The sequence below is a fragment of the Sorex fumeus genome, unplaced genomic scaffold (genome assembly GCF_029834395.1).
Source record: "Sorex fumeus unplaced genomic scaffold, SorFum_2.1 ptg000018l, whole genome shotgun sequence".
NCBI classification, from domain to species: Eukaryota; Metazoa; Chordata; class Mammalia; order Eulipotyphla; family Soricidae; genus Sorex; species Sorex fumeus.
Window position 1 is genome coordinate 23,445,956 of NW_026606075.1, and position 12,634 is coordinate 23,458,589.

The following is a 12,634-nucleotide window of genomic DNA, read 5'->3' on the forward strand; positions in this document are numbered from 1 at the left end:
GGAGACCAGAAGAAACCCCTGTGCATCGCCAGGTGCAGCCCAAAATGCAAAAAAAAAAAAAAAAAAAAAGAGTTCAATATTAGCCAACAAATCAAAACTGCAATAAGGTACTACTTTACATCTACTAGATGAGTTAAGCAGAAAGTTAAAGAAAAGCGTTGACAAGAAAGTGAAGAAACCAACTTTTACACAACTGCTGATAGTTTAGAGAACTCTCTCGTAGCTCCTCAAACAGTATACCTGTACTGTAGCACTGTCCTCCCATTGTTCATGGATTTGCTAGAGTAGGATCCCATAACATCTCCATTGTGAGACTTGTTGTTACTTGTTGTTTTTGGCATATCAAATATATCACGAGTAGCTTGCCAGGCTTTGCCGTGCGGGACAGATACTCTCGGTAGCTTGCCAGGCTCTCCGAGAGGGGCGGAGGAATCAAACCCAGGTCGGCCATGTGCAAGGCAAATGCCCTACCTGCTGCGCTATCACTCCAGCCCAAACAGTATACCTACATACATAAAACATAATTCCACTTCAAATTATAAGTCCAAGTGAAATAAAACACACATCCACACAAAATATATTGTACAAAAATTCATAGCATTACAAAATCAGAAACAACCTAAATACCCATTACTGATAATTAAATGTGTTACAAAAACGGATAAAAGTACATACACATTGAAACATAGTAGAATCTTGAAAACATTATGCTAAGTGAAAGAAACAAGCCACCGAAGACCACACATTATATATAATTTCATTTACATAAAATGTATAGAATATACAGATCTATAAAGTAATCAGAGTTCCCTAGGACTGGAGAGGAAGAATAAATGAAAAGGAAATATTTACTTTAGAGGAGGTGCAGTCAGTACCCAGTAAATATGAAGTATTGCTTTTGTGTAATTATATTCTGTGTATGTAGGTATACTGTTTGAGGAGCTACCAGACAGTTTTCTAAATTATCAGCAGTTGTGTAAGTAGGTCCTGATCAGGGAACCAGGTCCATTTGACTCACACAGGAAAAAAATTCAAGAGTGAGCAGAGAAAAAAGGGTACATAAAAGGTTTACGAGAGAATAGTATACACTCAAGAACCAGAGTGCAAGCATACTCAAAAGAATAAACGGGATTGTTTCTAAGTAAAAGTTTATTACATAACATGCACTGTGAACCAGAGTAAAAGGATATTGATACTGCAAGAGAGGAGCACAGAGTTTATTAAAAGAGCACATGCATAGATCAAGAGCACAGGTATAATTCAGAAGTAGTAATGCCACTTCTACACAAATTTCTAGGTTTTGTAGCTGCAGAAAGAATAAGTTAATAAGGGGCAAACTGTGCATGATATTTCAAAGAGGGAGGACTTTTCTGTGATGATTTCCAGAAGGCAAGTTGCCACTCATATTTTAATCGATTTGGTCACTTCTAGGTGGTTGCCATGGCAATTTTCACTGTAAGCATGAGAGGGTGTGATTTTTATTATATACATATATCAACACTAGTAAATCAGAAATCATCCATGGGTCTGTGCAACTAATCTTAGCTCCTAAAGTTGAATCAAAGCTCACTGTTCAGCATCTGTAGTGCATTAACTCCTTCCGCAGAACATATTTTGCTTCCTAACATTGTATATGAAAACACAAAAGAGACAGGATCAAAGACATCTGATCAAGAACAGAAAGATCTGACAGATGCTGACATGCTAAAGGACAGGTTAGAATACTTACTAGTCCTTTTACAAGCATAAAGAAACTTAAGGGAGTAACTGAAAGATGTAGTCGTTAAGCTCTGTGATGTATACAGAAAAGAACAGTCTTCCATAAGAGGCAAACTTTTTCCTAATTCCTTCCCTGTCTATGTCAGTTATACAGCACATTTACACTGTTGTCCTGTGTTAAAAGGTTTCGGGGGGCGGGGGGGGAGGCGGGGGAAGAAACAACAATGCAGGGGTTAGGGTGCTTGCCTTGCATGTGGCCAACTGGGTTTGATCCCCAACACGCTATGCAGTTGCCCAAGCCTACCCAGAGTGATCTCTGAGCTCAGTGCCTGCCTCACTCCAAAAAAAGGGTTTTTTCAGGAGCGGAGAATTATTAAAACTACTAAAATACATTCTTCCTTTTTTGGGGGGGAGGGAGTCGGGGGACAGTGCTGCGCTCACATATGTCAGGCCAAAGCTCCACTGCTGAACTACATCACCAGGCCGTGATAAAAATGTTCTAAACTTAGGATGTGTTCACAGCTCTGCAACTCTATGATTACACTAGAATTGTACATTTTAATTTAAAGAATGGTGATCTACAAAGTTATTGATAGTTGAGTTTAAAGATTCTGATATTTCAACACCAATTCCACCAACGTCAACTTCCCTCCACCCATGTTTCCATATTCCATCCCCACCTCAGCCCCAGCCCCATCCTGCACCTGTCAACTCGACAGGCACATTACAAAGTTCCAGTGGCAGCAGCTTAGGACTCATATTTCCCGTGTTGCTGAGTCTGTGTTTTGAATATACAGTCATACTACTCTCCTGTATCACAAGAACAACTGAAGTCCTGACACCTCTTTACCCATTCTCTCTTCCCATTCTCTTCCTTCCCCCTGGATTTCTTTCCTTCTCTCTCCTGCTCCTCTCTAAACACTGGGTCAATGGTGATCTAGGCTTCCACCCCTTAACTATGATACATTTTCTCATCCACTATACTATATACCACAGGGGCTAGAGCAATAGCACAGCGGTAGGGCATTTGCCTTGCATGCAGCCGGCGCGGCTGGGCTGGGTCAAATTTGTCTGCCCCTCTTGGAGAGCCTGGCAAGCTACCTAGAGTATATTGCCCGCACGGCAAAGCCTGGCAAGCTACCTGGGACGTATTCAATATGCCAAACACAGTAACAACGAGTCTCAAAAATGGAGACATTACTGGGCCCGCTCGAGCAAATCGATGAACAATGGGAGGACAGTGCTACAGTGTTACAGGTAAGATCATCCTATTTGTCTTCTGGTTTACTTCATTGACGTGTTATCTTCCAGTTCCAACCAAGATGCAGCTAACTGCATTTCATCTTTCGTTGCAGCTGCATAATATTTCACTGTGTGTATATATACCCCATCTTTATAGTCCATTCATCTATTGCTGGACACCTTCGTTTGTTCCATATTTTAGCTATTTTAATGGATGCAGCAATAAATAATGATGTGCATTAAGTCTTTCTGAAAGTGTTTTTATGTCCTGAAAGTAGATACCCAAAAAGTGGAATTGCTGAGTCATATGGCAGTTCAATTCTAAGTTTACTGAGAATCTCCATACCGTTTTCAACAGAGGCTTTGAATTGTACATTTTAAATAGTTCTACGATATAACTCAATGAAAGTTGTTACACTGATAATTTTTTATTTCATTCTAAGATGGAATGAAAGGGTTTTATATATGTTTATAATATATATATTATACACATATACATACTCACACACACTTCCCCCCACCATTGCCATGTAAGCACATCCATCGGCCCAAACTAGCCATAAAAATTTCTCAGATACATAAGTCCCTAGGTGAAACCTTTGGGGTGACCTGAGGAAGAGGGCAGGCCAAGTTTTCCTCTCTGCTGATGCCCCAACAGCTGCCGCCATGCCTATGACTGACTTCACTGCCTCACAACTGAGCTCCACAGAGAAGTTAAATTGTCTAAAATATGAGGTATACTAAGGTGTTTTTAGCTGAGAATTCCAGGTCTTGTTGGAGTAGTAGTGGGCAACCCACCCTCAACCCTTGCCCCTCCCATACACACACATTCCACCATACAAATGAACCAACAGAAGTTGAAAAAACTAGTAATGAAGAAGAGGAGCTATTTAACAATGTTTTGTTTGGGGAGGTGGGGTGGTTTGAGCCACACCCAGAGATGCTCAGGGGTTACACCTGGCTCTGCACTCAGAAATTAGTCCTGGTGGTGCTTGGGAAATCACCTGGTATGCTAGGGATCAAACCCTGGTTGGCCAGGTACAGGGTAAGTGTCCTACTCACTGTACTATCTCTCCAGCCCCTATTTAACAAAAGTGGATAGAAAGAATCGGGCATAAAGAGGGGATGGCTTTAGACAGAAGCACAGATAGTTTGTCTATTACAGCAGGAAAGCACATTATGGCTATAAAAGTTGGAAAAGTAGATGGATGTGGTACTGAGAGTCTGTGGATACTCTCTATTAATTGTTTCCATTTTCTCAATGAAATAAAAAGCCATCAGCTGAGAGTGAGGAGAAAAGACGTTTCAAAAAAGAGTGGGCAGTTAAATGGCTAAAATAGACAATTTAGAGCAAGTCACTAGAAAAATGACTGAAAGATACATGAATTTACGATTATCAAAGAGGTAAGTGATTGAGTCACATAGCCACGGGAGTCACTTGAGACTAACAAGAAAGCAAGTATCAATAGAAGAGAGAAGGTCAAAGTAATGATAGTCACAAGCTAAGGACTCAACATAGGATTAGTGGTAGAAAAGGCCATGGTGAGCAAGTAACTGAAATTAAGGAATTTTATAAAAAGAAAGAAACAAATAGAAGCAATTCAGAAACCAACAGATGACTGGACAGCCATAAAGAGCAGTAGTCTTAACTGTAACAGGATGACCTGAGAGTCACAGGTGGGAGCTTTACGCAGCAAAGCTTTAGACAGTAAAGAATGCAAAAAGCAAGAAAAAGCAAAGAAGTTATTGACTCTATCTTTACACGTAACTGTCCGAAACCCTATTATAATAGGGTTTTGAGAAAGTTAGAGGGAAAGGAGTATCCTCATAGACAAAATTCCACACAGCAAAAGACAAAACACTGAGAGGAGAAAACTGCAGGAATTCAAGAAATAGAAAGCAAGAGATAAAGAATGTGCAAAACACTGTCAAATTCAGGAACTGAGAGGTGCTACAGTACATGTTCATGGAGCCTGGGGTTTACTGTGGAGAAAACAAACCAAAATCAAGGGCAAAGTGAAATCGGTCCCAATGAAAGTATGAAATAAGAGGCACAAAATTTGTCAATCTACAACTGTACCTCCTGGTATCTCACTAATAAAAAAGAAAAAAGGATGAAATAAGAAGGGTCTGGTGTCCTGAGGCAGCACTTTGGCCCTTTTAGATAGGCATTAAGAGATGCAGAGTGACACTACCTTAATCCTAATGTGCCATTTTATTCCCATAAGAGTGTATGTTTAAAACAAGACCGAACAAAAGCCCTCAGTAACAAGTTTTGGGACCTGAGATGTAGCTCAGCACAGCATGTATGATCATATGATCATGGTCCTGGGGTTTTATCTTTGGGTCCGAAATAATAAGGGGCCCCAAATGGTGTGCAGAACCTTAAGCAGCTTTAATAATTGTTTTTCCCTCCTTTCTTTAGTGTGGACAGGACATGCTCTATCCAACAGAAGATAAAGTCATTCACTAGATTAGGTGACAGTATATAAGGTGCCACCTTAGCAGTCTTGATGAATTAAGCATCCTTGTTAGAAAGGCCCATGTGACAATAACTATTATGCAAATTCTAGGCCCTGTGACTAGCATTCATGAAATGAGGGTTGTGAGGCAGCAAAAAGAACCCTCAGTCATACAAACAACAGGATTCTATCGCTAACATGAATGAGCTTAGCAGCAGATGGTTTCAAAGATCATTCACATTAATAAGCCTAGAGATGTGACTCAACCCACCAATACCTTCTTCAACTGCCCTATGAAATCCTTCACAGTGAATCCAGATCTGTCCCACAGAAACCATAAAAAAGCGTGTGCTGTTTCCAGCTGTCAATTTTCTGGTAATCTGTTACGGAAATAGAAAATGTGCAATACTGAGCATCAGGTTGGTCTTGTTCAGCTGAAGATTTTAAAACCGAGGGAAGCCGGGAATCCTGACCACACAGTCTCTTTGACTCTGTTCAACGATCAATAAAAGGCTTAGGGGAGAGTCTTGATAGATTGAAGATTAGTAAAGAGATGATGTCAGCAGAAGTAAATGGAACATCAGAGAATAAAAGTTGAGATATCTTCAGGAACTCCCTGTGTTTTGTGTCATAAACTTCAAGCTCTGAAGTAGTTTTTGAAACAGAGTAAGGTCAATTCACAGAAGATCCCACAGGCCTTACTAAGTAGGTCACACATGGTTGATGCATACTTTTCTAATGAGAGCAGACCAAGTCTGATCTTCGCTTAGGTTAATAATTTGTCAGAGAACCCCCTCCTCCCAAAAAAAGTTAAAAAACAAAATTAGAGACACATAGGTATATAGACATTGTATTATTTCAGGAGTTACATGAATTAGGAGTTTATCAGGAATGAAAAGTATAGACAGGTAATATCAACTGGAGGTGTGACAGGATGTGGCAACTGATTAGGTGAAGAAAAAAAAATATTTCACACTCTTTAGAAAAAAAAAACACCTGCAATCTTATGTTCAGTGCAGCACTATGCACAAAAGCCAAAATCTGGAAACAATCCAAGTGTCCTTGAACACATGACTGGATTTTAAAAAAAACCTCTGGTAAATGTAAAAAATATACTACTCAGCTATATGAGTAGAATAACTACATACAGTATAAAACATACCAGCTCTTCTTTTTCCTCCTTTCCAATTAATACAAGTTGCATTTTCATATATTCATGAACTAATTTTCTATAAGACTGAGCCATATCAAACTACTGTATTTGTATGTCAAAACCCGTCAACTTATCAGCTACTTTATGTGGCTGAATATAAATTTACTTTCTCAGTAAGCAATAAGTTGTCCTAACCTAAGCTGAAGTTGCTACACAAAAGTAAAAGCTGTTCGATGAAGGTTTTGAAATCAAGTGAAATGTGTAAATTCAATTTTATTTGAGGGGGGGAGAGGTGGAGTGGTGTGGGTCATAATCCACTGTGTGTTAGCTTACTCACTGCTCTGCACTCAGGCATCACTCAGTGGTGTTCAAAAAACCATATATATGCGAAGGATCGTACTGGGGTCAGTCACATGCAAGGCAAGCACCTTAACCCCTGTACATTATATCTCTCTGGCCCCTTAACTTTATTTTAATGATTTACTGTGTATAAAATTCTGAAAGTAAAAAGTTAGTAAATCTTGAAAAAATTCCAAGTAAAATCTATATTAATCTTTTAGAATATTTTCTAGACTATGAAAAACATCAGCAAGGGTTATAAGTAAGGATCTTACTGGCATATAAATTCAAACATACAACTAAAAAACTTCCTTATCTTTTCAGAGACTAATTAACCAACAACATTTAAAATGAAGAGTCTCCTAGATACACAGCAAGGTAGCAACAAAGGTCAAAAGGCAACATAATGGGAGAACTGATCCACATATCCAGGGAGTGGAGGTGGGCACTTAGAAGGAAGGGGTCTTAGAGGCCCTGGGAGAGGAAGGGGGCTATACTGGTGATGGGTGTGGTATTGAATTATGTGCATGAGAAATCAGCATTAAAATAGCACTGTAAACCACAGAATCTCAATTAAAAAATAAATAAAATGCAGAGTCTCTTGAGAGTGATATCTAAGTCAAAGACTCACATAGGAAATAATATCATCTGCCAGAGGAACTGGGGAAAGAAAAGTCTCAATAATTCTCAAAAACAGTTCACAACAAAACATCTAAGGTTAAAACAAACACACAAACCGGCCCTGTGAGATGGTAGTAAAATAAAGCTCACCATGTGGTCCTTCTGACAGAGATCGGAAGTCTCTCGTTCTCTGTGATTTTTGCCAACACTCCTACCTTTTATAAACCAAGACCAAATTCTGAGAAGAAAAATGCTTTCTTAGATAAGATAAAATTCAGATATTCCATGTAATATTGGATGTGATCAAAGCAGATAGTGTAAAGTGGAAATTTTCTGCCACACAGGCAGAGGGAGAGGTGGGGGGGGGGGGGGTATACTGAGGTTCTTGGTGGTGAAAAATGTGCAATGGTGAAGGGATGGGTGTTTGATCATTGTATGACCAAGACTTAAACTGGAAAGCTTTGTGGCTGTTCTCACGGTGATTCAATAAATAAAAACTTTTAAAAGAAAAAATTCAGACATTCCAGCCTACCAGAAAAGAAGGTTGGCAACCTAATTCAAATCACAAATTTAGAAATACTCAATGTACAGTTCCATAGCTAGGTGTCTCACTGTAAGAAAGCATCACCCTAAGTCACCATGAACACATTATCTACACCAAAAACATGCTTTCCTAATTGAAGTACTCTATTAAGACTTACAATGTCTGAGAAATTATTAGCAATTTACTTTGTGGGACTTAGTAGAAAATTTTTAGCACATCACCACAACACTCATGGTAATTTTCAATCACTTCTGGTATTACTTGCTATTTTTTAAAAAGCTGAGCTGGACAGCTAGTACAGCACGTAGGAGCTGCACATAGCCAACCCAGATTCAATCCTCAGCATCCCATATGTTCTCCTGAGCACAGGGTTAATTCCTGAGTGCAGAATCAGGAGACCCCCGAACAGCACTGGGTATGGCTCAAAAACCAATAAATAATAAATAAATAATTGAAAAACAGAAAATTTTAACTTGCCAAATTCTAAATAAAATTAACAGTTTTACAAAGAAGGTTAACCAAACTAAAAATTAAATTGCAACTAAGATATAATTACTAGCTAATTTCATCATTTAAAAGCATTCCAGTTAAGAATAGTCTTACTGTTCTAGAATCCGAGAATGGATTATATTCATCAAGTCCTGGTGGAACATTCCTTGTCACCTGCGTAACTGATGGATCCTAGAATAAAATTTGAAGGAAAAAAAAAGAGATTATCATCCTTTAAAAGACAGTTTGATATTTACCAAGTTTTTGTCTTATCTGTACTTTTGTTGATCCATCAAAATAGGGAAATAAGGCAGGTTATCAGATTCATTCAGTCCCATTCCAACAAGGCTGAAACTTAAACTCACAGCCCTCACACCCTCAAAGAAAAACAAATGAAAACTGGGTTAGATGCAAATGAGCTACTTGATATTACATAAAGAATGAAAGTAGACTATCTCTCCTAATAGCTCTGTGAAACTATTGTATAAGAGTGTCTTTGCAAATCTAGAGTCTCATTAAATAGAAAATTCACCCCTTTTTAATCGTTTGCGTTGCCTTTCTTCTCTGTATGCAAAAAGTTATCTGCATGGGGCCAGGGAGCTCAGGGCCTTAACCCACTGCACTCTGGAGTCTCAAATTCAATCCCCTACCCTCTGGGTTACCCAGACAATGGGGAGTACCAAGTACCAGAGACTGTGGTTCCAACACCAAAGGTTATTTTTTTCTGACAATAAAATACATGTAAGAAAAGGAAAAGGAGAGGGAGGGAGGGAGGAGGAGGAGGAGGAGGAGGAGAGAGAGAGAGAGAGAGAGAGAGAGAGAGAGACCGAGAGAGAAAGTAAAGTGCCTCTGGGGATAGGGTGGTAGGATGTTGGGGGGGGTAGTAGGGAAACAGGGGACATTGTGGTGGGAAATGTAAAACTGTGGAAGGGATGGGTGCTAGATCACTGTATGACTGAAACTCAATTATGAACAGCTTTTTAATGGTCTATCTTACAAATATTCAATTAAAAAATGTTTTTGAAAAAAAAAGTAATGTGGAGTTCATGCCCAATTCAGTCAGCTTACTCAATGGCTGAATAAATAGCATACTCCTACATTAAAAAAAAACACACGTAGGAAAAGTTATAAAATGTTCAGTAAGTATAAAAAGAAAAATTTAAATACCATGCAAAAATAACATTTCCTTCTACTCTCAGACACAACTTTTCGAAGATATGTGCGTTAATAAACCCCACATTCTTTCTTCCTTCAAGCTCCAGAATTCAGAGTCCCCTCCGTTACAGTATCTTCAATTAGTTTTCCTTTCCAAAGCCTTAAGTAAGGCATTACAAATCAATGCCATGTACAAGCAACTTCTAGAGCAGAGGTTCCTAAACTCATTTTTAGCGTCCCCACTCCCCAACCTACCCCCTTTAAGCAAACAAACAGAAAGTCTCCCCACAAGTTGCATCAGAGACTAATACCACCCGGGAAACATGATCTAGAGCATTCGAAATCAAATTCCTTTTACTTGTTTTATTCCATTCCATGATCTCCACTTGACTGTAGTTTATATTCCCACAGGATCCTGGACAATCTCTGGACTATTTTCCAAGTATAAAGCATAAATCTACACCTGTTCATTTATCATCATGTTTTCATATAAAGAACTAAAACAAAAATTTCGGGTAACTTACTCTATTCATCTTGATTGTAAATGCAAAATGCAAATATGATATCAACAAAATTAACTACATAATTCATAACAGCATTTGCAAATTACACTGAAGACTCGTTAGTATTTGGAGCATTTGTTTCAAACTTCTGTGTGCTTTAGAATGTAATAAAACCCAGACAGCTACAGTCCCTCCAGAGTTTGACCCACTAGATCTGGGTAGGACCTGAGAATGTGCATATCTAAGAACTCCCAAATGCTCTTCCTACTTTTCCGTAACTACTCCAAAACACTGGCCTCAACAATCATCAGTTATCTTTCAAAGATGAAGAACTAATCTTGTCATTCCCCTTTAAAATCCTTCATCCCCATTTAGACTTTTAAAAGATCTCCACTAAGTTAAAGATTAAATAAAATTCCTCAAAATAAGATATAAGATTTCTATCTAGTCTTGTCTTTACCTACCTTCTTAGCCTCATTAATGCTCTTAGACCCATCTTCACCTGTCTCTTAACCAAATGAGAGAAGCTATTACATAAGAAACCTATAATTTCACAAAAAGTAACTGCTAAGGATAAACCAAAATTAAGGCACTGACAAAAATTTGGGGCTTACTCAACAATAAAATGGGAAATGAAATCATTCTACTTTGTAGAACTGCCTTCCAAATTTTAATTAAAAGAGATTTTCATCAAGGAAGCAGAAAGATTCCTAAGGTTGGATGTGTTCCTTGGGGGTAGGGGGGGATTAGAACACAGATGTTTCAAGTTCACATTACTCTGATTAACTTGATATCACGGTCATGCTTAAGGCCAACAAACAGAGAAAATCCATATGGTATAAGAACAGTATCAGGGCCCACCTCTATCGCCACCCATAATATCATGTGGCCTGTGAGTCTTCTGACACTACATATTTACTGGAATATGATTCTAGTAAGCAGAGTCCACCTATCAATCTGTTCTTTCTTAAAAATTCAAGTCAAAGATTTCTTAACATTCTAACCAGTAATCCTGCTGATTATCGCTCCACCACCTAAATCACTCCATACTAGGCTCATCCCACAGAATGTGACACTTATCTCCATTAGGTTTTACTTCACGGAAACATGATGATCTTTCATGAAAGTCTCTTTTTCCATTTTAGACTGTGACTTCTGTGAGTACAAGAATTAGATAAATAGATATTTGCTAACCATACATGCCAGGAAGTGACATTTCTTGAGTAATTATAACCATCCCCTCCAGGGGTGGAGGAGACCAAAAAAGAAATTCAAGATAGCAGCAATAATACAAGAAATGGATCCTCAAGAAATGAGTATAAATACGAAGGCAGTCTGAAACATTATGAATAAAAGAATGTTTAATCTCACTTGGAAGAAATTTTTAAAAACTATTCTCATATAATCATATCTCACCTACCATATTAACAAAAATCCAAAAGCAGAACATTCTATAAATATTAAAGCTGTAAAGAAACAGAGATTCTGGTATATGGCCAACAGGGACAAAGACTATTACAACCTATATGGAGGGGAAGTTGGCAAGAACTACCAAAATTATGTCTGCGTGATTTGACCAGCAATCTCACTTACAGGAGTTAATCACAGAGATTACCGGCAAAATGGCAGAATTTACAAATCTGTTGTAATAAGAGAAGACTGGAAATGACCTATCTATCCGTCAATAGAAAGTAACTGAGTAACACGATACATCTGTTATGATAAAGTATTATGAAGCTGACTATCATGCAACTGTAAAGGGAATAAAGAGATCTAAACTTTGTCAAGGAGTACAGCACAGTGTAATGTTACCTTTCATCCACAAAGGAAAATAAAAATGAATATACATGTTTACATATTTTCTAAAAAGATTGAAACAAAAGCTAATAAAAATTATTACCAATAGGGAAAGGAAAAGAACAGTAACGACATATGTAGGTTTGAAATTCACACTTTTATGAATGAACCCTGTCTTCCAGTTTTTAACCATATAAATGATTTTTGCAATTACAGAAAAATATTTAAAAAGAAAAGGGGAAATAGGCAAAATGTAGAAAAACAGATCCTATTCTCTCAGTGCTACAACAGTGATATCAAGGAGCGCACATGTCCTTGCTTTTATTTTGTATATCCAATCATCAAATCTCCTAACCTTTTTTATATAAATTTATTTATTGAATCACCGTGAGAGCAGTTACAAAACTTTTGGGTTTAAGTATCAATCATACAATGATGAAACACCCGTCCCTTCACCAGTACACATTTTCCACCACTAAAATACCCAGTCTAGGGGCTGGAGCAATAGCACAGCGGGTAGGGTGTTTGCCTTGCGCGCAGCCAACCTAGGTACAATTCCCAGCATCCCATATGGTCCCCCGAGCACCACCAGGAGTAATTCCTGAGTGCA

At 38.3% G+C, this 12,634-nt stretch overlaps 1 protein-coding gene across 1 annotated transcript in view; it reads right to left on the reverse strand.

Moving 5' to 3' along the window:
• The window catches only part of SCAMP1 (secretory carrier membrane protein 1), a 94,594-nt gene that overhangs the window by 61,486 nt on the left and 20,474 nt on the right, over window positions 1–12,634 (reverse strand). Inside the window, exon 2 of the mRNA XM_056112525.1 lies at window positions 8,684–8,761. Within this exon, the coding sequence (XP_055968500.1) occupies window positions 8,684–8,761 (78 nt within the window). The remainder of the gene's footprint in view (window positions 1–8,683; window positions 8,762–12,634) is intronic.